General features: G+C 44.7%; 1 protein-coding gene across 2 annotated transcripts in view; it reads right to left on the reverse strand.

Annotated features, from left to right (window-relative positions):
* LOC147426846 (putative cyclic nucleotide-gated ion channel 20, chloroplastic) overlaps positions 1 to 22,870 on the reverse strand; it is a 114,931-nt gene extending 92,061 nt beyond the window's left edge. The window contains exons 1-2 of one of the 2 annotated variants that reach the window (XM_086498510.1): positions 22,291 to 22,866; positions 21,879 to 22,185 (exon numbers count right to left, since the gene is read on the reverse strand). In XM_086498510.1, coding sequence (XP_086354636.1) covers positions 21,879 to 22,094 — 216 coding nt within the window. In that variant the 5' untranslated portion in view covers positions 22,095 to 22,185; positions 22,291 to 22,866. Of the gene's footprint in view, positions 1 to 21,878 lie in introns of both variants that reach the window. The other variant, XM_086498511.1, reaches the window with a different exon arrangement.
* Positions 22,871 to 24,819: the final 1,949 nt, after the last annotated feature.

The following is a 24,819-nucleotide window of genomic DNA, read 5'->3' on the forward strand; positions in this document are numbered from 1 at the left end:
TGTCAAAGGTGTAGTACAAAACACGAATCCAATGATGACCGAGTCTGCAATCGGCAAGCATAGACCCTCTCGATCAAGGGCAGCCAACGAACCTCTAATACACCGCAATGGAGCTACTTTGAATCAACCTTGAACTGTGAGCACTTCTGTAGCAATGATGTGAGGCGTAGGGCATCCCAGAGAGTGTTGAAGGTGAGAGAGTGAGGTCTGTCCAATTAGGCAGCAGAAGAACCAATGAAGACACGGACTAGACTCTGATCCGGTGAACACCTCAACTCCAATCTCACTCGACTCTGAAAAGATCCTCTGACAATAAAGAAAACCTGCGATCTCACATACATATAGAAGGCAACTATGGAGAAGAGAGATCACTAAGGTAAAAACAGACAGGATATCTCACGATGAGAGTGTCACATGCACATCTAACCCTATGTGCATGTGGACAAGCTACACGGTTCATGTCATCTTAGGAAGTATTCTGGCACCTTTGTGAGCCTGTGCGCAGGCCGTGCATGTCCAGGCACTTAGAGAAGTTGCAGTGGTCTTGACCAAACTACCCAGTGGACCTAGCTTACCTTTCTGTTCTTTTCTTGTGCCCTGTAACCTTTGGTTGCCCCGCTGGGCTCCCCTGTCCACTAGCACCTCAATCTGAATTCTTTGATGAACCATCAAGTGATTTCCTTGCTTCGTCGGAGCACTTTCAGCTGATTCCCTTACTTCTTCAGAATCCTCTAATGAACTTTCATCCGGTTCCCTTGGTTCTCTCTCTTTCCTGGAAGACTCTTGCTCTGTTGAGGTGCTTGTCCGTAGGATACATCAATGAGCCGGCATGCATACCAAAACCTTGTTTGACATGTCCCATACATCTTTGAATGGAGTCAGACTTCTATTGTAGACAATACCATCAAAATAGCAAAACCGCTCAATCTGGTCCTTCAAAGTGACCCTCCGCACAAGGACATTGGCAAATAGATATCCCAAAACCTCTAGCAGTAGTCATCCAAAGTGTCTTTCTTAGTCATTCTCAAATGATGCCAAGCCATGATGGCATCTTCTTCATATTCTTCCATTATCCAGGCAAAAGTGAAAATTCTCTTGAATTAACAAAGCAGCCCACCTTGTCTGTGTGCTTCCTTTCAAGTAAGATGCCACCCTTTGCACCTTAGAGTGCTCCAAGAAATGACCTGCAAAGAAGCAGAACCCATTTTCCCTATTTTATCCATTTTTCGCTTATTATTAATAAGTGACTTTGTTGGAAAACTGGGTAGGGCAACTTTGCTAAGTTCTATAAAAGAAACCTAGTGCTAGCACTATCTGGCCGTAACCAAGTTCACTTGGGCGTGTCGATTCCTAATCTTGTTTTTGAAGAGTGACAGGAATCCCAAGAAAGAAGGGCTTGTCCAACCTCCCCTTGTGCCTCTTTTCACTCATTGAGAGCGGACTGTGCACTTAGCGGCCGGCCAATCGACGTGAGCGCGGGGAAAGCAACCTTGGTGTGAGCGCAAGGCCGCCAAGGGGTGCGCCCGCAGAAAAGAGTCAAAACTCGGGTGAAGTGAAGATCCTTCTCTAACACAGATTGCAAGCGAAAGAAGACCCTCAAGAACCCAAGAACCTCAAGAACCCAAGAACCCAAAACCCACAAGAACCCAAGTTCCTCGTGAACTTAAGAACCAAAGATCATAGTGCATGGTCATCACCCGAAGCGGAATGGATACTTCGCATGGAGGTGATGGGCATGAAAGTAGTGAAGAAGAATTTCCTCACCATGGAGGTTTTCCTGACCCTCCCCCTACACCATCTGCGCCCGGGATTGCACCAAATCCTATGGAGGCTTTGGTTAAATCAATGATGGACATGATGGCATGACAAGAAGCGACTCGCATTACCTTGGAACGCGAGCGCGATGAACGAAAAGAAAGAAACGCACAACGAAAGGAGGAAGCCGAAGCAAGACGAGCGGCCTTGGAGGCCGATCGGGAGGTTCAGTGGGACCTCCGCACGCAGGAATTGGTTCGACAGAATCTTGCCTCGAAGTACGAACCAACCAAGGATGTTGGTAGTTCCTCTAGTGGCGCAAGCCGCGATTGGACTCCAACAACCCAGCCACCGAGAAGTTGACTTTCAATAAGTATGATAGTAAGATGGATGCTACGGTTATTCATTCTTGGTTGCATCAATTTAATGTTTATTTTACAACAAGCGTAAGCCTAAGGAAAACAAGACTTCTCAAGGAACCCCTCAGAATTCTCAGAACACGCAGAATGGTAAGAACGGTAAGAATGGTAAGAATGGTAAGAATGGTGACTCTTCTAGCCCATCTCCTCTAATTCTTCGGAAAAGAACTCTAGCAATGAATCTAAGGGTAAATCTAAAGCACCTGCAAAACCTAAGCTAACCCCGGACGAAAAAGTTGCACAAGGAATTATAAGAGGATACATCAGGGCTGAAGAACAAGTGATTTATGCTAAGGAAGGTCGATGTTATCAATGTCATGTCAAGGGTCACATTAAGAAGGCTTGTCCTAAGACAGCCCCACCTAAAGAACCAAAGGCACCCACAACCACCACAAGCACATTAATGAACCAAGCTGAATCTTCTCATGTCTCTGACACACACATTGATGAGTCTCTCATGAAGTGTTATGGTCATGTAAAGGATCAACGTTTTATCATATTGTTTGATCGAAGCAGTATGCATGATGTGATTAGTGCCTCTCTTGTTGAGAGAGCCCGCCTAGAGGTTAGTCAGAAATCTCCTCTCGAGGTTTCTGACTTCGCTCATTGTATGGACTCTCTCATCACAAAAGAGTGCCTTGATGTGATGTTTACAATTCAACAAGCTGCTTTCCATAGGAAATTTCTTGTGTCTCCTCTTTCAGGATGTGATATGCTTTTGGGCATAAGATGGTTTCATGAGCATAACCCTCTCATTGAAATGCCAAAATTGACTCCCCCCTCATCATTCGTGCTGAGGAGGGTTTGCATTCTTTGCCTCTCATTTCTCATATACAGGTAAAGCGTGAATTACGACAAGGAGCACAAGCGGCATTCATCTATGCTGCTCAAGTTTCCCAAAGCATTCAGGCTCCAGCTAAGTATTCAGATTTGTTTACCAAGTTTAAACATCTCTTTTTGCAGGACGATCTTCCACCTCGTCTCCCATCCGAGCGGCCGAAGCACCATCGCATCGAGCTTATGGAGGGGGCACAGCCTGTCAGTAAGGCTCCCTATCGTTTGAACAAGACACGGGAGGAAGAGTTAGAGCGACAACTCACGGAGTTGGTGGCTAGAGGATTCTTACGTCCTAGTGCAAGTCCTTTTGTTGCTCCTATTTTGTTTGTTCGCAAGAAGGATGTTCGTCTCGTTTGTGTGTTGATTACAAGGCATTGAACAAGATGACCGTCAAGAACAAGTTTCCGATGCCTCGCATTGAGTATATCCTAGATAGGCTCAATGGGGCAAAGGTTTTCAGCAAGGTCGATCTCAAGAGTGGATACCATCAGGTACGGGTATTCAAAGGCGACATTTTCAAGACCGCTTTTCGCATCGAGCGAGGGCAATGGGAGTATATTTACGCCTTTTGGATTGACAAGTGCCGTGGGTACATTTAATCGTCTCATGGTAGGTCGTTTCGGCGATATGGTCGGTGTGTGTGTGGTCATCTTTTTGGATGATATTCTCATTTTTTCTGCATCGTGGGAACAACATGAAAAAGATGTCGAAAGGGTACTAATCCGTTTGGATGAGTGTCAATTGTACATTGCAGCTAAGAAGTCTGAATTTTTTCTTACTGAAGTCACTTATCTCGGTTATATCATTTCTGCAGAAGGCGTCAAGCTAGATCCCGCGAAGGTGAAACAGGTTCGTAATTGGGATTTGCCCAAAACTGCATATGATGTGCGTTCTTTTCTTGGTTTTTGTCAAGCATATAGTTCGCACAGAGAATTTTGCACGCAGTGCTGCACCTATGACTGATGTTTTGAAAAGGATAAAAACTCGCCGTCAACGCGTAGACTTGCCCGAAGCAGCCATTGAGGCTTTCGCAGCTCTCAAGGTTGCGGTGACAGAAGCACCGTGTCTTATCCTTGCCTCTTGGGATGATCCCTTTGAGGTATGGACGGATGTGAGCAATGTCGCCATAGACACTGTGCTTCAACAGCATGGCCGTCCTTTAGCTTTCCTTAGCCGGAAGCTCAATAGTGCGGAAAAGAATTATTCAATTTATGATAAAGAACTTTTGTCTGCCATCCACTCTCTTAAGCATTGGAAGCATTTTCTTTATGGTAGAGAGTTTACAGTTCGCACAGATCATCAAGCCCTCAAGTGGCTCTAGTCTATGCCTAGTAGTGATCGCCAAGCACGGTGGTCACAATTTTTTGAGCAATTTGGAGATTTGATTGAATATGTGCCTGGAAAAGCTAACCTTGTTGCAGATGCGTTGAGTCGCAAAGGACAGATTTTGGCTCTTGAGTCAAGATCCACATTTTCTATTCAGGGTGTGTCTTTCGACAGCATGAAGAATCAGTATGCGGATTCCGAGTTTGGTAAGCATTGGTTGCAGGCTCTTGCTTCCCAAGGGCCAAGAAACTATCTCATTCGTGATGATTTGTTGTATTCTCATCAACGTTTGTGTGTGTTGCCCTCTCTCAAGCCAACCATATTGCATGATGCACATGATTCTCTCACGGGTGGGCACACGGGAATGAACACCACTTTGGAAAAAATAGAAAGATTCTTTTATTGGCCTAAAATGCGCAAGGATGTGTTTCGTTATGTCACTCAGTGCACTATATGTCAAAAGGTAAAAGCTCCTCGAGGTAAGCAGCACGGCCTCTTGCTTCCGCTGCCTATTCCCGATGGACCTTTTCAAGATATTTCCATGGATTTTGTGACTAACCTTTCACCAAGTTTGCATTCAAGGAACACTCAATGTTTAACAATTGTTGATCGTTTCAACAAGTTTTGCATGTTGATTCCTTGTAAAGCCACAGTCACTGCACAAGATGTAGCACGGTTGTTCATTAAGCATTGGTACCCCCTTTGTGGTTTGCCAAAATCAATTGTTTCAGATAGGGATGTTAAGTTCACGTCCAATTTTTGGCGCGCACTCTTTGAAAATTTTGGCACTAAGTTAAATTTTTCATCAACTTTTCATCCATAGTCAAATGGTCAGACAAAGATTTACAATCAATTGGCTTTTGATGTTTTAAAGTCATATGTGCATGATCAGCAGTTTCAATGAGAGCTCTATCTTCCATTGGTTCAAGCTATTTTGAATGACTTTTTCCTCTGCCATTGGTCGAACTCCGTATGAGGCAGCTTTTGGCCGTCCGTTCCAATCACTTTTGACTCGCTCGGTCAATCAAATGCATGATGCCAATACTGAAAGTCAATCATTGAATGAGATTTCTGAGAGTGTGAAGCTTTGGCTAAGCAAGGCTCAGGAATCTTATTCACAGCAGGCTAATAAGCATCGTCAGGATGTTTCGATCAAGGAAGGGGATTGGGTGTATTTAAGAATCATGAAGCAACGTCTTAAGCAAGTTGGAAAGAAGTGTCCCAAGTTGTCTTTTCAAATGTATGGTCCATTTCCAGTCATTAAAAAGATAAATGAGGTTTCAATGAAATTGCAATTGCCTAACTCATGGTCAATGCACAACGTTTTCCATGTTTCTTAGTTAAAAGTGTTTCAAGAACACCTCCAAAGGACATTTCGGAAGAAGAACCAGAGATCATCGATGAAGCTGAAGTTATGGAACCGGAGCAAGTGTTGTTGCATCGGTTTCGACATGGTTCGAAGAAGCAAGTGAGACAATACTTTTTGAAGTTCAAGGATCGAGGGACCCACGAAGCGGTGTGGGTCGACGAAGAGTTTTTCAAGGATTATCCAGAGTTGTTGGCAGACAACAAGGAAGCCATGCAGCTCGGTACCTGTACCTCACTTTAAAAAGAAGGGGATGTCACGTGACACATCCAACCCTATGTGTCCGTGGACAAGGTACAGCATGACAAGGGTTCAGTCAGTCCAGTCAGTCTAGCTTAGGAAGTGTTCTGGCACTTTTGTGAGTCTGTTCGCAGACCGTGCATGCCCAAGCACTTAGAGTAGATGCATATCCTTTGGTTGCACACAGCATGATCATCAGCATTACCATCAGAATCCAACAGAATCCATCAGGAGCATTTTCCAGTGCATTAAACCTATTTTTCCTATTTTGACATTTTTCACTTATTATTTTAAGTGAGTTTTGTTGGGAACGCAGCAGGGCAAATTGGGTAAGATAATATATAAGCAAACTAGGCTAGCACTATTTGGCAAAAGAGCAAGGAGAACACAAGCCAAAGGCAGCAGGTTCCCCCTCTCTCTCTCTCTCTCTCTCAAGCAAGACCGTTTCCCCCTTGGTGGCGTTTTTCCTCCAAGTAAGGCCAGCATCTGGCGTTTTTCAGCAAAGCCATCATCGCCATAAGTCCAGCACCCTAGCGTTTTCGGCACTGAGTATCATCACCATACACCACAGAAAATCAGCGTTTTAAGCCTCAGCCTGCAGCGTTTTTCAGCCTCAGTGCAGTGCTTATAACCAGCGATTTCAGCAAGCAGATCTCGACCTAAACCCAGCGTTTTTGGACAGCCTAAAACCAGCGTTTTTGCATCATCAGATTTCAGTCCATTGGCGTTTTTGGACAGCAGAGCAAGCACATCAGTTTTCAGCCATCGAGTCGGTCTCGTCATCCACGTCATCGACATCGACATAGCCCTAGACTTGCATCTGTTATCATTCATCCACTTTTGTACCAGATTGTGCAATTAATAGTAGACCACTCTCGCCAACGAGAGTGGGGCCTTCGGGGGAGGGTTTTACAACGTTTCTGGTGTTGTATTCTCTTCTCTCTCTATCTCTCAGTTTCATACACCTTCACGCACAGTGTCCATTCACTTTTGTTGTGTCCATTGCACTCTCTCATTAAGAACGGAAGGCTCTCCCTTCCATAAGTAAAAGGAACCTTGAGCACAGTTCGGAGCACTCATCTTGAGCAAAGTTCATCATTCATTCCACTGCACCTTACATCCCCCTTCCCCATCTACGCCACGGGTTGTACCAAATCCTATGGAGGCTTTGGTCAAGACGATGATGGACATGATGCTACAACAAGAGGCGCAACGCACCACCTTTGATCGCAAGCGCAATAGCGCTTGGCGGCCGAAGAAAGAAGGGTGGCCTTGGAGCATGAGCGTGAGCATGGGCGCATGGCGGCCGAAGAAAGAAGAGGGGCCTTGGAATTGAACGTGAGGCGCAGAGACCAACGCATGCAAGAGTTGGTTCTACAGGTACTCACCTCTAAGTCCGAGCCACTCAAAGAATCATCAAGTAGCACAAGTCGAGAAGCGGATTTCAACAACCCCGTCACGAAGAAGTTGACATTCAATAAGTATGACGGTAAGATGGATGCTATTGTTATTTATTCTTTGTTGCATCAATGTAATGCTTATTTTGCGACAAATAAGAAGACAAGAAATAGCAAAGTTTTGACGGCAGCCATGTATCTTGCCGATGATGCCATTAATTGGTATCAAGCGTGGCAAGAGGCACAGTTGGCCGCGCACCTAGAGGAAGCCAAGGAAGGCGGGCCCCTTTCTTTCAATTGGGCCGACTTCCAAGACAAGCTCAAGGCGCACTTCTTGCCACCTCAATACCTAGCGTGCTTAGAGGAAGTTTGGCACAATCTCAAGCAAAATGGTACCCCAGTCATGTCCTTTTCTAACCGTGTTTTGCAATTTGGCACCCAATTACGCAATCGGATGTGAAGCGCAAAGAGGCTTTTATTTTCGGGTTGGACAACTATATCAGGTTTGATGTCGAAGTCTTCGACCCCGTCGAAGTCCTATCGGGGTCGAAGACCTATGTGCATGATCAGCAGTCTCAATGGAAGCTCTATCTCCCATTGGTTCAGGCTATTTTGAATGACTCTTATTCCTCTGCCATTGATCGAACTCCGTATGAGGCATCTTTTGGACATCTGTTCGAGTCACTTTTGACTCGCTCGGTTAGTCCAATGCCTGATGCCAATGCTAAAAGTCAGTCTTTGGATGAGATTTTTGAGAGTGTAAAGCTTCAACTAAGCAAGGCTTAGGAGTCTTCCTCACGACAGGCAAACAAGCATCGTCAAGATGTTTCCATCAAGGAAGGAGATTGGGTTTATTTAAAAATCATGAAGCAACGTCTTAAGCAAGTTGGAAAGAAATGTCCTAAGTTGTCTTTCAGAATGTTTCGTCCATTTCCTGTCATTAAAAAAATCAATGAGGTTTCGATGAAATTTCAATTGCCTAAATAATGGTCAATGCACAACGTTTCTTGGTTTTGAGTGTTTTAGGGAACACCTCCGAAGGACATTTCCAAAGAAGAAGAGCCCAAGATCATCGATGATGCTGAAGTCATGGAGCCGGAGCAAGTGTTGTTGCATCGGTTTCGCCATGGCTCAAAGAGGCAAGTCAGATAGTACTTTTTGAAATTCAAGGATCGAGGAACCCACGAGGCAGTGTGGGTTGATGAAGACTTCTTCAAAGATTACCCAAAGTTGTTGGCAGACTACAAGGAAGCCATGCAGCTCAGTATCAGTACCTCACTTTGAAAAGGAGGGGATGTGACGTGCACATCTAACCCTATGTGCATGTAGACAAGCTACTTCAGGTCTAGGGTTCAGGTCCGCCTAGGAAGTGTTCTAGCACCTTTGTGAGCTTGTGCGCAAGCCGTACATGTCCAGGCACTTCGAGTAGTTGCATATCCTCTGGTTGCACACAGCATGATCATCAGCATGACATTCAGTACCCATCATGACCATTTTACAATGCACAGAACCCATTTTCCCTATTTTATCCATTTTTCACTGATTATTAATAAGTGACTTTGTTGGGAAACTGGGTAGGGCAAATTTGCTAAGTTCTATAAAAGAAACCTAGCGCTAGTACTATCTAGCAGAGGAGGCAACAGAAGTCCACCAACTTAAAGTGCACCTTCTCAGCAAGACCGGCAAGAGGCCTAGAGTTTCCAGCCAACAGCAAACCAAGATTAGCGTTTTGGCTACAATTTCAGCCTAGCATTTTCAGCAGTATCAGATCAGCCCTGGCGTTAGTAGTTACAGATCAACCTTGGCGTTTTTGCCACACATCCACTGGCGTTTTCAGTTGCAGCACTTGATCTAGCGTTTTGCAGATTTCCGACACCAGATCAGCCTTAGCATCAGCGTTTTCAGTTTTCAGCACTTAGACACCGCAAGATCAGCCCCTAGCCTCGCAGATCTCACCTACCCGCAACAGATCCTCGCCGCACAGTCAGATCAGCCAGCGTTTTCAGATTCAGCCCGCTGTCCTCAGATTTCAACATCTGCGTTTTCAGCGCATCACCCACGTGTCGTCGCCATCGCCGTCCTCGCCGACACAGTGTCAGAATTCAGCAGCTAGCAAATTTGCAGATTTCGGCCCCTAGCATTTTCAGATTTCAGCCCCTCGACATTGTCGGCAAGTCCATTGCATCTAGACCATTGTACCAGATTTGTGCAATCAATAGCATAGACCTCTCTCACCATAGAGAGGGGGGGCCCTTGGAGGAGGGTTTGAGAACAGTCTGGTGTCGTATTCTTCTCTCTCTCAATCTCAACACCTTCATTCATCGTATCATTCACTTTGTTTGTGATCATTGCACTCTCTCACTAAAGGAACGGAAGGCTCTCCCTTCTATAAGTAAAAGGAACCCTTGAGCACAGTTCGGAGCACTCATCTTGAGCAAAGTTCAACATTCACTTCCGCTCAACCTTACAAGGGTCCTTATCAACAGTACAAGTGATGCCCAAAATCAGAGCCCCAAAAGCTCCAATTCTAAAAGCTCTTGCACCAAAAAGCTTCTACCACCAAAAGCTCATGAAAACTGCCAAAATCTGCCAACGTAATTTACAGACAGCAGTGCCACGTCAGCAGTCAACACAAATCATGAAATTCCGTACTGTCATGCCACATCAATCGTCAGCACGTTTTACGAAAATCAGCTCCAACGATCAAGCTTCTAATACTTTAGGTTTTAGGCCCATAAGCTGGTGGAGGTTAGGATTCCATAATTACAAGAGGGGACGGCCCTTAGAGACACGGACCGGGAACGGGGACAAGTGGGGACGTGCTGGGACGGACGGCAATCCGGGTTGGTTGCAGCCTGAACGTCCCGGGGAAGCTAAAGGACGGCTGGTCAACAGTCAAGATTTTTCAAAATTTTAAAAACTGACCTTGTCTAATGGTCGATTTCTCTCCAACAGCCATATTTTTGAACTTTGAAGCTTTCAAGCCTCAAGGGGCTCTTGTGGCATGTACTTTTCATTTTGTATCCATCTCGATTCTCGTGCCATCGGTGTTTTATTAGCATATTTGCGTCTATATGACTCATGTTCTTTGGTCTTTTTAGTGTAAATTTGTGGTCAAAGTGATGCTCTATGTGTGTGGCATTTTTTGCCGTTCCGACCCCCGTTCTTGCTCCCTAACTTTTGTCGTCCCGTTCCCGACCGCGATCGGGACCCCGACCCGCCATTCCATGTTACTATGTAGAATTCAAATCTCTAACCCCCCTCTCTCTGTTTTAGGCCCCTCGGCCACACTTTCTAGGTTCGGTTCCCTTGTTCTCTTGGCCATTTCCTCAGTTGGGCACGCCACGTCATCACTGTGACACCTTCTCCTCCCCAAACATTCCTCTCTGAAGAAGTTGGAAATGAATAGCTTCCCCTCTGGATCCAACCACCACATGCTTGCTCCCCTTACGGGAAGGCACGGCAACATGACTCCATTTGGGAAGACCAAAACAATCCAGCAATGCTACATATCCTACAGCCTCGAACAGGTTCTCCTCAGTAAAGAGAGGTCGGGTTAAACATGGGTAAAGACAGGGAAGTCGTAGACAAGGATCCAAGGCCTCCATATACCCAAATCTGCCTCAAACTAGAGAAAGACATGGGAAAAAACAACAAGCTTCTTCTCTCTCGATCAAATCTAGAACAGCACCAGATGCCAAATCCGAGCATCCAAGGTGGTCGTGTCACCTAGGGCTCTCATACCATGTCAAAAGGAGGCAACGCAAGATACAATGAACTGGCTCGTGATCTGGTGGACACCTCGACTCCGATCTAGAACACCTGCAGTGCCACATACATGAACAAGACACCTGCGGAGAAGAGAGATCACTGAGACAGAAAGAGATAGGACATCCAAGAATGAGAGAGAGAGAGAGAGAGAGAGAGAGAGAGAGAGAGATTTGGGAAAGGCTCTCCATGCTGATAACAAGCTACTCATACAATTGACCAAGGGTGGTCGGACATAGATCTGACATGCCCAATGGATAGACCCGAGGTACACACAACTACGACTGTTACTAACACTACCAACTATTCCTGCACACGAGACGACTGACACGGTCTCCACATGGGTATCACCTCCAACATGCTCTGAGAACATCAATCTGGTGCACCTCCTCCTGTCTAGATCTAGATGTAGATTTCGGATGAGAAACGATACCACTGCATGATTACAATGCATGTGTAAGGTTGCCCTGAGGATGCACTGCACCCTGGAGATGATCTTCAAGCAATGCCACTACTGCCCATGAAAAACGCGGAGGGCTAATCTACTGAGCAAAAATGCTGGCTAATCTACAACAAAAACACTGGCTGCCCCGCCTGGTTCATCTGCTACAAGCCCCCCTGGGGCACCCAATGGATGGCGCCCCCCTTTGGGCTCTACTGCATTGTTGTCAAGAGGTACCCCTCTGCTCCCTATATAGGGTCTCCACCAAGCTGCCCGACCCAAATCTCAACCCCCACGACCCTGGTAAATGAGGAAAACATATGAGGAAAGTGGGAAAGGGCACCAAAAGCCCATAGGGCTCGGGGGGAAAATAGGAGAGGCTGGGATAAAATATCCAAGGCCTACAAGAGCCTATATGGCCAAGGAACCAAGCCAAAACCAAAGGCTAAACAAGACATCCCGACATAACAAAACAACCTCACACTCACTAGCACAGCCACAAAACAGCCCTCACTCCCTAACACCTATCCCAGGAAGAAGCTCGGATCGACAAGACAAATCCACAGAGATGCTTGAACTCGAATACACCGAAGAAGGATCACCAAAGATTGCTCTTGCTGCCCAACAAAAACGAAAACACTAGGGTAGATCTAGAAAACGCTATAATGGCTGAGCAAAAACGCTAGGAGGATACCTCATGCCTGCCTGCCAACTGGGACGATCTACACCCAAGGCGCTCCCCCATGAGGGTGCCCCCCTACTAGGCTCAATTGTATTGTACAAGGGTGGTGTCCCCCTTGCTCCCTATATGGGGTCATGACCAAGCTGCCCAACACTCCTCCAGCCCCACGACCTAATAATAAGGCGGGCTTAGAGGAAAGATAGGCCAAGGTAGAGATTTTATATCCCATGTTGGCAAGAGCCTATATTGCCACGAAGAGAGCCAAAAACCCAAAGCTACACATGGCTAGAAAATTCCGCCATGAGAGAGCTACCTCACTGTGGTCGGGTACAGGCACAGAAGAGCCCTCACTCTCTATCACCTACCCTTGGGAGATACCAAGATTGGAATTGGAGCTGATCTCTTGAGACAACTAATTCCAGTGTCAGAAGATTTTAGCTACTAGTGTGAGAAGATTTAAGACAGTAGACTGAACTGAAATCAGAAACTAGACTGGAATTTGGATACTGGAATAAGAATCAGACTTATGTTCTGGAAATAATGTTCAGATTCAGAGTACTGGACAAGAAGTAAGTGTAACTGGAATATCTGCCATGATTGGGATTACAGATAAAAGATTACAGTGAATATGATATGATTTACAGAGAGAGTACAGCCGACAATAACTGCCAATGATTCTCAAGTACAAGTGTAGCCAAAGTGCTAACCCAAATGATAACAATTGCCAACCCGATTACAATGTAATGGGCCCTATTTATACACTTCAGGTTTACTGTAGTAATTATCATAGTAACTACTAAGTAATTCGCTGCCCGTCTCATAAGAGAATGTTCCCACATAGTGAAACTATCCAGCCGTCTACATCCTTCCCTTCTTTCTTGAATTTTGGAAAGAATCCAAAATTTTTGAAAAATTCCCCTGTCTAATTCTGATGTGAGACTGAAAAATCCACCATCTGGTTCTGATGTTGGGGATCGGACTTGACCACTGACAGAGTGGCCATACAAAGATTGCGAGAGGCAGCTGAAAAGGCCAAGGTAGAGCTCTCATCGTCTACCTTCCTGCTGAGGAAGAAAAGTCGCCACTGAATTCTGAGATGGAACTACCCAGTATCCTTCCATTGGACCGTCCTCCGTTTGCCCTTTGACCTGGAGGGTGCCTGAGAAGTCCCAGTACCAGCATTCTCCTTCTGAATCAGTCGGTAAATGGCCTCCTGCTCAAGCTGATCCCGCCTTTCTGTGGTCATCTCTACTTCATAAGGCGTGAAGGAATGATAGGTTTTGGTATCAGGATCATAGAGTATACGCCTGCCCTTGGTAATCCTGGTTCTGGCCAGCTTATGACAATGCGAAGCAGTATGGATCCATCCTTCTGGAAGAGGCTGATTAGTTTTGACCCGTGCTTCGAAAAGAATCTCAGCCATCTCCCTATACTGTGGTGCCAGGCCCGCCTTAGCTGCAATATCCTTTTCAGGCAATTTAGAAGATTCGATAGTAAGTTGCAGCAGCTGATTAATAATCTTGGTCAGGCCTCTGATCTAAATCTTCCACTGACCCATACACATCCAGATCCTATGCATCTCCTCTTTTAGTGCCTGAATAGCATTGAGTTGGAGAGCATCATTGAACAGCGTTTCCCAAGTCTTCCATTCCACAGTCGATCGCTCATACCAATCCTGAAGCTCATCAATAATCTTGAAGTATGTAAGGCGATCAACTGGTTCTAAATGTTGAGGATAAAGTGCTAGGAAGAATCTTGGCAGCTCCGTCTCTTTTGCTGGAAAGGCATACAAGAGAACTGGAGAATCAGGCACAAATTCTAAAAAATTGAGAACAACTTGGTTCTCTTGCTGCATCATCTTTCCGGTGATTCTCACTAGCTGGAATTTTTTTTCAGAGAGCAATTGTCTGTGCTCCAACTGACATTCTAGTATGGGCTGTCTGATCCTCAAGAATGGCCCTGACTCTCTGATCCAAAACTCCTCTGGCAGCTTGCATCTGCACCAAAACCTCCTTTAACTGTTCCCTAACATCCTTCATACATCTGTAAGTTGGTTTGTTTTCCAGCAGAAGTTCTAATTCCAGGGCAAGAGAGCGACAATCTGCAGTAGACTGTCTTTGCAAGTGAGGGTTGGTCACTCTCTCTTCAGCAGTGATTATCCATTCAGGAACTCTTTCTAGCAGCTGGACTGTGCTGGGATGCGCAGGCAAACGGTAAGCTTCTTGATCATGAAAAGCCGCTGATTTCCAATACTCCACCATTTCCCTAGCTCCAACATACAGCCTCTGAAACCGTTCCAAATCAGACAGGAGATCATCATCCTCCAGATATTGTCTGGTTATGGAGACCTGCTGATGTCTCAATTGCCTGTTCAGGATAATAAGCTGCAAAGAATGTTAATGATCAGTAGTTGATCCCTCATCCTGCACTTTCATTTTCCCTTTAGCATCCCTACTGAGCTAGGACTGATCAGTTGGCTGATTCCCAGTGCGACTGGGCTGCTGTTCTTCAGACTGTTGATTACCCGATTGGTGCCTTTCATTCTGGCCTTCTTGCTGGCCCTCATTCTGGCCTGGCTGGTCTGGCTGTGACTGGCCTCCTTCAGTTGGCTCTATACCACCAGTACCAGATCCTGGAGGTGGAGATGGTAGTGGGGCATCATCATCATCATTTGTATGCCCTTCTTCTTGATCATCCTCCTCCTTATCAGCTCCGTCGTCCTTGTCTTCATCTTCCTTGTCTTCTTCTGCTTCATCCGGGGAAGTCTGCTGCTCAATATAATCCAATATTGCTTGATTCATCAGAGCATTATTATACTCAGTCACTTTGTCCTGCAAATCACTCTGCATACTTTCCATCAAAGACTTCAAATTTTCTAAATCAAAAACAGCATTGCCTGCTGGATTTAGAATTTCAGCCAAGCTGTTATAAATGTATCTGTCAGTAAGAGAAGCCTTCAGAGCTGTATGGCGAATGATCAAGGAGTTGAATTCAACCCGCTTCATTTTGAGCATTGTTTCAACCCGTTCTGCAGCTCTCAGTGCTTCATTCCTTTGATTCTTGATGATCATTATCTCAGATTCAGCCTTAGCTAGCTTCTTGTTTAATAGCTCAATAACCCTCTCTGAATGAGCTTCAAGTACCCTGTGTTGTATGTTCTGCTCATCTCGTGCTTTTTGGAGCTTCTGAATCTGATCTTCAGCTTCCTTCAAGTCAGCTTTAACCTTTTTCACTTCATCTTCTGACCCAATAGCCTCTAACAGTTATCCCATACAATTGACAATAGTATTCCAAGAAGGCTGTATGAGGACTGAACATTTGTCCTTTACTGTAGCTGGATCAGAATCAGTAGGCTCATATATTGTTACTCGAGCCATGTAAGGTAAAGTTGCATAATCAGCTTTTCGTAGCAGAAGATGCCCTTTCAGTGAATGGGTCTGTGTTTGCTTTAACTTGTCCTATTTTACCAGGTGCAAAATTTGTTCAGTATTTGGAATAGAGACTCCACCTGGCAAAGTTGAAGAAGCTGGGACGTCGAAGTATACCATCCACACCCAGTCGATAGAGTAATCCTCCGATGATAGTAAATTTCAGGTTTTTTATGATCAGAGCTTTCTTCTGGTTCTGCTTCCAGTCCTCTAGAAAAGCACCTTGGGAGAGAAATTGATAAACATCGTACCATTCAGGATCAACTGATTCTCCTGCCTCTAACTGAAATAAGTCAACGTCCACTGGTTCATCTCTCAAGGGTGATTCTAAATAACCTTCCGTACTTCTTGAGAGAAAATCAGCTCCATAATGATTCTTGCCAGGCTTATGGAAAATTCTGAATTCAAACTCCATTAGGAACATCATCCATCTTATCAGCCTGCCTTGAATAATGACTTTATTAATCAAAAACAGAAGAGCTTGATGGTCCACATAAAAATGGAACAACTTTCCCAACAGGTAATGCCTGAACTTTGTAGCGCTGAAAACCATTCCAAGGGCTTCTCTCTCAGTAGTTGTATAGCCTTGTTCACCCTGACTGAATCTGCGGTGACTGGAAAAATAAACCGGATAATCAGTCCTTCTGTCTGGCTGAGCTAATATTACCCCCATTGCCAATCCCGATGCATCTACATGTACGTGGAAAACAATATCCCAATTTGGCTGCCTAAGGACTGGTTTACTGATAATGGCCTTTTTCAGATTCTGGAAGCTCTCCTCACATTCAGCAATCCAGTTGAACTTACTGGTCTTCTTTGTAAGCTCATATAGTGGTACTGCTTGAGAAACAAACTTATGTACAAATCTTCTATAGAAATTCACATAACCCAAGAAAGAGCTCAACTCCGAAGCATTTCTGGGTGCTTTAGCTTGCTGAACACACTGAATTTTGTCGTTGGCCATCTCTATTCCATTTCGGGAAACCACATGTCCCAGTAGCTGTCCCTTCCAAACTAGGAAAATAGATTCGAATGGATTCAAACAAATCCGCTTCTCCTGACAGCGTTTGAAAACCATCTCTAGGAATAGTGGGTGTTGTTCCTCATCTAAATAGACAGTAAAGTCATCCATAAAAATAGTGAGGAACCGATGAAGGAATTCATTAAACATCTCCATCATACACCGTTGAAAGGTAGCTGGTGCATTGCACAGGCCAAAAGGCATCACTAGATACATGAAAGCTCCCCACTCGGTGATGAAAGTGGTCTTCGCTCTATCTTCAAGAGAGATCTGTAACTGATTATAGCCACTGTAACCATCCATGAAGCTATACATTTCATATCCTGCGATCTCATCAAGCAACATGTCAGTAAAAGGCAATGGAAATGGATCTTTGATAGTTTGGGCGTTGAGTTTCCTATAGTCGACACAAACTCTCAATTTCCCATTCTTCTTGGGAACGACGACTATGGGAAATAGCCAATCGCTATGGGAAATAGCCAATCGCTACTGGCCACCTCTGTGATGAACCTAGCCTTGAGAAGATTATCAATCTCCTCTTTGACCTCCTTTGCATAGTTTGGGTTCATCCGATATCTTTGCAGTCATACTGGCCTAGCATCTGGCTTCAACGGTATTCGGTGCTGACATACTTCAGGATCCACTCCCTTCAGGTCTGTATATTCCCAGGCAAACACGTCTTTATAGTTCTGGAACATCCTGCGTTCCTTCTCCTTCAGTACCGGATTGAGATGCTTGTTGACCTTGATCATCCTAGGACTATCCTCCGATCCTAGGTTCCACTCTTCCACTTCTTGGTCGTCTAGAAGCAACCAATTAGACCCGCCTCATTTTCGTTTGGTCGACTCTTCAGCATAATCCCAGGATGGTCCATTCATTTCTGAATCAACATTCTGATCCACTGGGTGCTCTTCAAAACGTACTGGTTCCTCTACCATACCAGTATCAACTGATTCCACCAATCTTTCAGTTAGCTGAACTGTTCTTTCCCCTGTGTTGATTTCAATAAACTGATCGGGGAATTGCCTTTTCTGCTTGTCCGCCTGCTCTTTATTCAGCAAGACTGCATTCAAGTCAATCTCTGCTAAAGGGAATATGTTCATGGCCGCTAACATTCGCTCGATCTCTTGGCTCTGTACTTCTGACATAACTCCTTCGGCCTCAGTTCTTTTCTCCAGTTCCTAGTATTGTTCGTCTGGATTTGAATTCTACCACTGGCCCCTTCTATGGTTAATGTTTGGTTTACATAGTCATGAACAGCATGTGCTGTTCTCAACCATGGGCGCCCTAGCAGCATCCCATATGCCCCTTGCACATCCAGAACTAAGAAATTGGTTTTAAATTTTTCCCTCCCAACTCTTATCTGCATATTTTCAATCATACCCGTCGCTTGTACCACTCTGTGATCTACCATTCGCACTTTAAATGGTGCTGGCTTCAGATTCGTGATACCCATTCTCTACTGGAGATGAACTCCCATTATGTTGACTCCTGCTCCTCCATCCAAGATAACACTTGAGAGAGGTTCCCACTGCTTCCTAACCTTGTAGTCCACCTGAATAAGTGGAACTTCATCATTTCGGACGGCCCGTCAGGTCCACTGTTCTGGCCTCCGCCTCAGCTTTCCTGCGTTGTCTGATAAAGTTGGCCACTTCAGGCAAGGTTAGTCTAATATCCTCCAGCTCTACAATCAACTTCTGAATTCTATCACAAATTCACATGATTTCTTCTCTCTCTTGGTCAGACTGATTGTCAGAGCTCGAAGAACTGGTATCTTCACACTGCCATTCCTCTTTTGCAGCGCTTCCACTCCTTCCATTAACTCTCAGTTCATCAGCTAGTCCTTGTACTGCAGCCAGCATGGTCTCAGGTATGGCCGGTACTGACTGATCCTTATCAGTTGATTGGGTTGGTATCCTCTGAATGACTCTAGCTTCAGAACTTTCTGGCTGCTCTGGCAGCTTCTTGGCCAAATCCTCCGTGATTTTAGCCGCTAGTTCCCTCTGCTCTTGCCATTCATCTACCACCTTCTCTTTACCTTTGGCCTTCCAAATTTCTCTTTGTTGAGCCCACTTGTTGCTGGTAGTATTGACTGGTGTTTCTGAAGTATCTGGAATTTCTTCAATAACTACACCCTTGCTGCTTGTGACTACCCTTACTGGGACTGGCTCTGATGCTTTAGCCTCAGTAGTAGTAGTTGCAGGTGCAGCTGGGCATTGGGCTGCAAAATGGCCATACTTCCCACAAGTGTAGCAATTCATGCTCCTGTTCTGGAAGTTTCCACGTCCTCTGCCTCGGCCCATACCCGTTTGGAATCGGCCACGTCCTTGACCAGTACCACTGGTGTCCGGTCTCTCCTCTTGAGCTACTTTGACGGGTTCTACCTTCACTGGTTCAGTATAGGCAACCACTGGCAAGTCTTTGCCCTTCTTAAAGTGATGAATCCTGATGCCACAATTGTTCCATAGATGACCAAAAGCCTTACAGTAGGTACATTGTGGACATTCATTGGAGATATGGTCCTTGGATTTGCATTTTGAACACCAAATCTCCATCTTCCGAACTGGTTGTCTTGTGTAGCTAATTTCGGCAATCTGTCTAGCCATTTCTTCAATTTTCTTGGTCCAAGATCCCTTCTTTGACTTCTCCTTGGATCGTTCATTAGAGTTGCTTTCGGAGCTACTGGACACCTCACTGGAATCAGAACTTTCAGTAGCAGAACTACTGCTACTGGACCTTCGCTTTTTGTGACTCTTTTACATCTTTGCCTGCTGTTCCAGCTTCAATGCCCTTTAGACTAGATCATTAAATTTCTTGGTAGGAGCTGATACCTCTTGCTCCCTAAGCTTTTTGCTTCTGAAACCATTCAGAAACCATGCCCTCAACCTCTTCTCAGATGGCGGTTCCTGTAACTTCCTGGTTAGCTCCTTGATCTTTTCCACATAACTTCGGACTGATAGATTCCGCTGTTTGATCTTATCTAGATCATAGAGGATATCTTCATCCCCTCTGTTGTCGGAATATTCCAACCTGAAGGCTTTAAGCAATTTGTTGTATGATCTGAGTTTGCAGGCGGGGTAATGGTAATACCATTTCCTCGCTGCCTCCTTCAAGGTTTGCGGAAAATATTCCCCCCAATCATCTTCATCAATATTTTTCAGTTCAACATACTGCTCAAAAGCCTGTATGTGAACGTCTGGATCATCCTTCTTACCTCCCTTAAATATTGGAAAAGAAATTTTCAGGGAAGCTGTGTAATCATTCCGATTACCACAGATCCTACCACTTTTCTTTTTGGATTCAGAATGGCGCTTGGAAGTCTTCTTGCAATTGTCAGTGTCAGCATCCCAATCAATCTCTGTCTCTGTCTCGGTGTCAGTGTTTTCTTTGGCCTGTCTGCTAGAAGTACGATGACTACCTTTACTTCCCTTGGTACCCTCATTCCCCTGCCGGGACCGAGAACTCTTGGAACTCTTTGCTTTCCGTGCTTCCCGTTCTGCCCGTCGGCGTCGAGAATGATTGGACTGCTGTGAGTCCTGCGTCTCATGAGCCTGATGCTCCTCCTGAGCCTCAGTGTCAGTCATCTTCTCTTGCTTGGGGTCAGACTCTCTTCCTGACTCCTCAAGAATAGGGTCAACACGAATGGTGGATTTCCGGCCACGACTGGATTTAGGTGCCATTGCTGAAAACTTCCAACTGGGAGAAGAGTCTTTCAGTCAACGAGCTTCAGCTCGAGCCACCGTGATCGCCAAAATGGAATTGGAGCTGATCTCTTGAGACAGCTAATTCCAGTGTTAGAAGATTTCAGCTACTAGTGTGAGAAGATTTCAGACAGTAGACTGACCTGAAACCAAAAACTAGACTGGAATTTGGATACTGGAATAAGAATCAGACTTATGTTCTGGAAATAATGTTCAGATTCAGAGTTCTGGACAAGAAGTAAGTGTAACTCGAATATCTGCCATGATTGGGATTACAGATAAAAGATTACAGTGAATATGATATGATTTACAGAGAGAGTACAGCCGACAATAACTGCCAATGATTCTCAAGTACAAGTGTAGCCAAAGTGCTAACCCAAATGATAACAATTGTCAACCAGATTACAATGTAATGAGCCCTATTTATACACTTCAGGTTTACTGTAGTAATTACCATAGTCACTACTAAGTAATTCGCTGCCCGTCTCATAAGAGAATGTTCCCACATAGTGAAACTATCTGAGAGATGCCATAACTCTCAACACCCCTCTTAGCTCCTAAAAAGGAAGACGACCCAGGGACCTTAAGTTATGCCTCGCAATCACTATGATGATGTGGAACTGATTATGCATACTCTTCACTTGTTTGGATTGGCGATAGGCCTCAAAGTCAATTTTCGTAAATCCAAGTTATTGCCTTTGAATGAGTATGATTGGCATAAGCTATAATGGCGCAGGGAGATTGTTCCTCCGCATGTCATAGTTCACTATCTGGGTTATCTGTTGGCCTGGAATGTATCGACTACGCATAAATTGAATGGGGTACTTCAACGTCTGCATTCTAAGTTGCACTATTGGAAATTGGTCACTTGGCCACTACATGTACATCTCAGGATTGTCCAGTGCATTCTCATGGCCTATGTGTAGTTTTTCTTCCCCACTGAGGAGACTGTGCCGCACCTACTGTGGGGCTGTCGCTCCTCCGGTCCTTCATTCAACAGATGTCGGCTGCTCTTCGGTTGCATTTTCCCTCCGCCACTTTCCACGGATAGTTTTGGCTTTTTGGGGAGCTTCAATCTCTACAGTCTCAGTTTACATTCTTTTTTGGTTGGGTCAGATTTAGAGTGTTGTGGGCCATTTGGCACCATCGCAACTCCTTGATGTTTCAAGGCAATGCTGTTGACCCGTTTCCCTACTTCAAATTTTCGCTGGGTCAGGCGTTGCAATTTGCCTATGATGTTGGGGACATCACTCTTGATGCCTATACGATTTAAATTGATTGTTTCTAGCCCTTGGAGCCCCATGCTGCTCCACTTTTTGTATCTTTTCTGGTTTTCCTTGCTTTGAGGATTCCCACTTTTAATTTAAATCAATAAGATTTACAAAAAAAAGTGTGAGTGTTGGTTTGGGAAAGAAAGGTGGTGATGGTGGTGGGTGGGGTGGTGTTGTGGGGGGGGGGGGGGGGGGGGGGGGTAAGAGGGATTTCTGAAGACTTACCCAAGGTGAAGAAGAGTTGGGAGGAGCTGAATGGACCAAGTATGCATCACATGTGGTACAAAAAGGGTCATTACATTTTGCAAGGGGGCCAGATATGAGCAAGTGCTCATGAGTTCTCATTCCCCGGGTAAGTGCACGATTATCCTGTTGTTGCAGCTCATCAGCAGCTCTTACAGGGAATGTGAGAGAAGGTGAATGTTGATGAGCACCGCCCATTGATGTACTTATGATGATAATCTTCTGCTGTGGTCTACTTTCAAAAGCGCCATGTCAAATGATATCACTTCCTATCAAAAAGAGCCAGGCACTGCATTTAGGACAAGAAATGCGATATGAGAATCACTGCACTTTTGATTGTCGAGCATTATCATCCATATCTGAATTATCGCGCATGCATCTTGATAGTGCATACTTGTGACAGTAGCAATGCCGAGTGCATAAAATGACTGTCAACTTGACTATGTGACAGTGTTCGATGCGTCATCGCAAATCTCAAGCCACTACCTCGACCGATGTTGCAGCTGTGGTAGAACTCCAATGCTTGAAGAGAAGAACTTAAAAGTGTTTACAGATGGCCCGTCATTCAGCCTTTAAGGTATATACAGTTGCCAAGCGCACCAGAATCCTTTGCAGTATGTATACATCAATCTTGTACCTACTTTTCATAAGTGAAGGAGGCACTCCGCAGCTCCCAGGCACTAAATATTGATGGAGGCCAAAACCCAATGTCGCTTTGATACATATGATCGTCTAGCAAACCTTGTTCAAGTCTAAAAGGCAATTGATTCCGATAAACAGAACCCAATAGCGAGGCAGAGCCTTTCGTGTTGTGGTTGGGGAGAGGGCCGGGGCTCGGGGGCACAGAACTTAGAAGCAAGGAAATTTAAAGAAAAATGGTCCGCTTTTGAATGGGCAAATAGACAGGCGATCGCCGCCCTTATGCGAGCGGCTTTGAAGCTTGACTTGACTCTGGCAGAAGCTGAATTGTCCAGCGTTTCAAGTCCTAGGGACGACCATTGACCATGGTCAAGGGCTAAGACTTTAGGGCACTTCAGTGTATTTTCTCAAGGGTAAGCTCACTTTAATGCAAAAAAATAGCCCAAACATGATAAATTACCCGGCAGAAAGCAACTTTTGCTTTATAAGCGCTGGTAGGCACCCTAGACTCTCTTTGTGTGTGGCCAGCCATGTTGCTATCATGCCAAGGGTTTCCTTCACAAGCTGCCCTTCCCCTTTCATGAATCCTCCCATAGCACCTCTTACAGATAAATGTTGTTCTTCAGAAGTTGCAAGAAGGGGTGTGGTTGGCGGCCAAGTTTTCCTTTTTGTTAACAAATGGCTAGCCACCATCTCAGCATGGCCAACCCTTTCTTGCCTCAGAGTGACATCCACCTATTAGGTTTGTCAATTGTTTGTCAAAGTCTACTACACTCTAGAGCTATTTCAAAGGGCTTTGGCTCACTAGAAGGAGGTCACTCTTTGGAGACTTGGTCACTTTCATGCATGATTCCCATCGAAGCAAGCAAGCTTCTAATCCTAGGCTGCAACTAAGGCAATGTTTCCACAATCGATTGACACCCAACTTTCTTGTAGGATTGCTACAAGAAATGGAAAAAACATTCGTGTTGCATTGTAAAAAAATCTTGTTGACAAAGTTGCCTTGGCCATTTATCTAGCTAAGCTACCACATAGGCTTGAATTATTACAAGGAGGCTCAGATGGTGCACTTTCTAATCATGGTAGTGCACCAAATGCTTATAGTGGGTGGTGTGTTTAAATCTCAATTTTTATATGCATGTTCAACCCTATAGGGCCAACATTGTGGAGATGCTCAACCTTGGAGGTGTTTGAATCTATTGAAAATTAGTTTATGACATTAAAATTTTGAGGCCTTTTTATAAATCAACAAGCCAAAAAAACACAATCTGTGTAGCAATTTCACCTTACGTATTACAATTGACATGTTGTTTTGGGGCTCACTTAGACACAGCAAAGTAATCCTCTCTCTCTCTCTCTCTCTCTCTCTCTCTCTCTCTCTCTCTCTCTCTCTCTCTCATCGGGACCACGGAGCACAGATGGCATGCATGGATAGGTACATAGGTCACATTGTGTATGCATAGTTCATGGGTGGAGTCCAAACAGGGTTTGAGAAGGCCTATATGGCCATAGGGTGTGTAGCTCGGCACACCACAATTATGGGTCATGTCCAACCAAGTGTGAATGGCCAAGGTCCAGTCTATTAAAAGGGACTCCTATGGTTGGGAGGACATTCTACTACAGTGCTCCTATGCAAAGATCTCCTCATAGAAAACTCGCAAGAGAGGCTTCGATGCCTAAGTTTTCAACTACATATCATTGGTATTAGAGCAAGTCGTATTCTCATTTGTGGGTGGGGATTCGTGCACATACACGCATATTCATAGGTATTACTGTCCATTTGCGTGTTTAGGCACCAATTAGCTTTGACAAGAGGTAAGCTTCTTTAGTTAATGCAAATTTAATGGCGTACTCTTTTATTGCAGGGATCATTGTGTGCCAGGAAAATACATAAGACAGCATGCTACAAGCAATAAAATCAAAAGATCTTCACACCTGGCGAATAGCATGAGCACATAAGCTATACACGATATGAGAGAGATTTCCCTAGGAGCAATCTCCCCGTGTGCAAGAGTGCAATATCCCCTTGTGCAAGAGTGAGCATTTTCCTCTTGCACGTATTTATTTATAGATTGTTCAATGCTCAAAAATGATTACAAAACATAAATTGACCATTTCTCATAAGGAGCACTTTAATAATAAAATATCTACTATCGTATTTCATCATCTATAAATTGACTGTAATTTTCCATGTTTCATTTGCATTAATTAATTTTTAATGCATCATAAATAAATCCCACTACGTACATCTCCTCCGTTAGGAAGAAATTTTCCTCAATTGCTA

This window comes from Adiantum capillus-veneris, chromosome 24 (genome assembly GCF_014529385.1).
Source record: "Adiantum capillus-veneris isolate H3 chromosome 24, ASM1452938v2, whole genome shotgun sequence".
NCBI lineage: Eukaryota > Viridiplantae > Streptophyta > Polypodiopsida > Polypodiales > Pteridaceae > Adiantum > Adiantum capillus-veneris.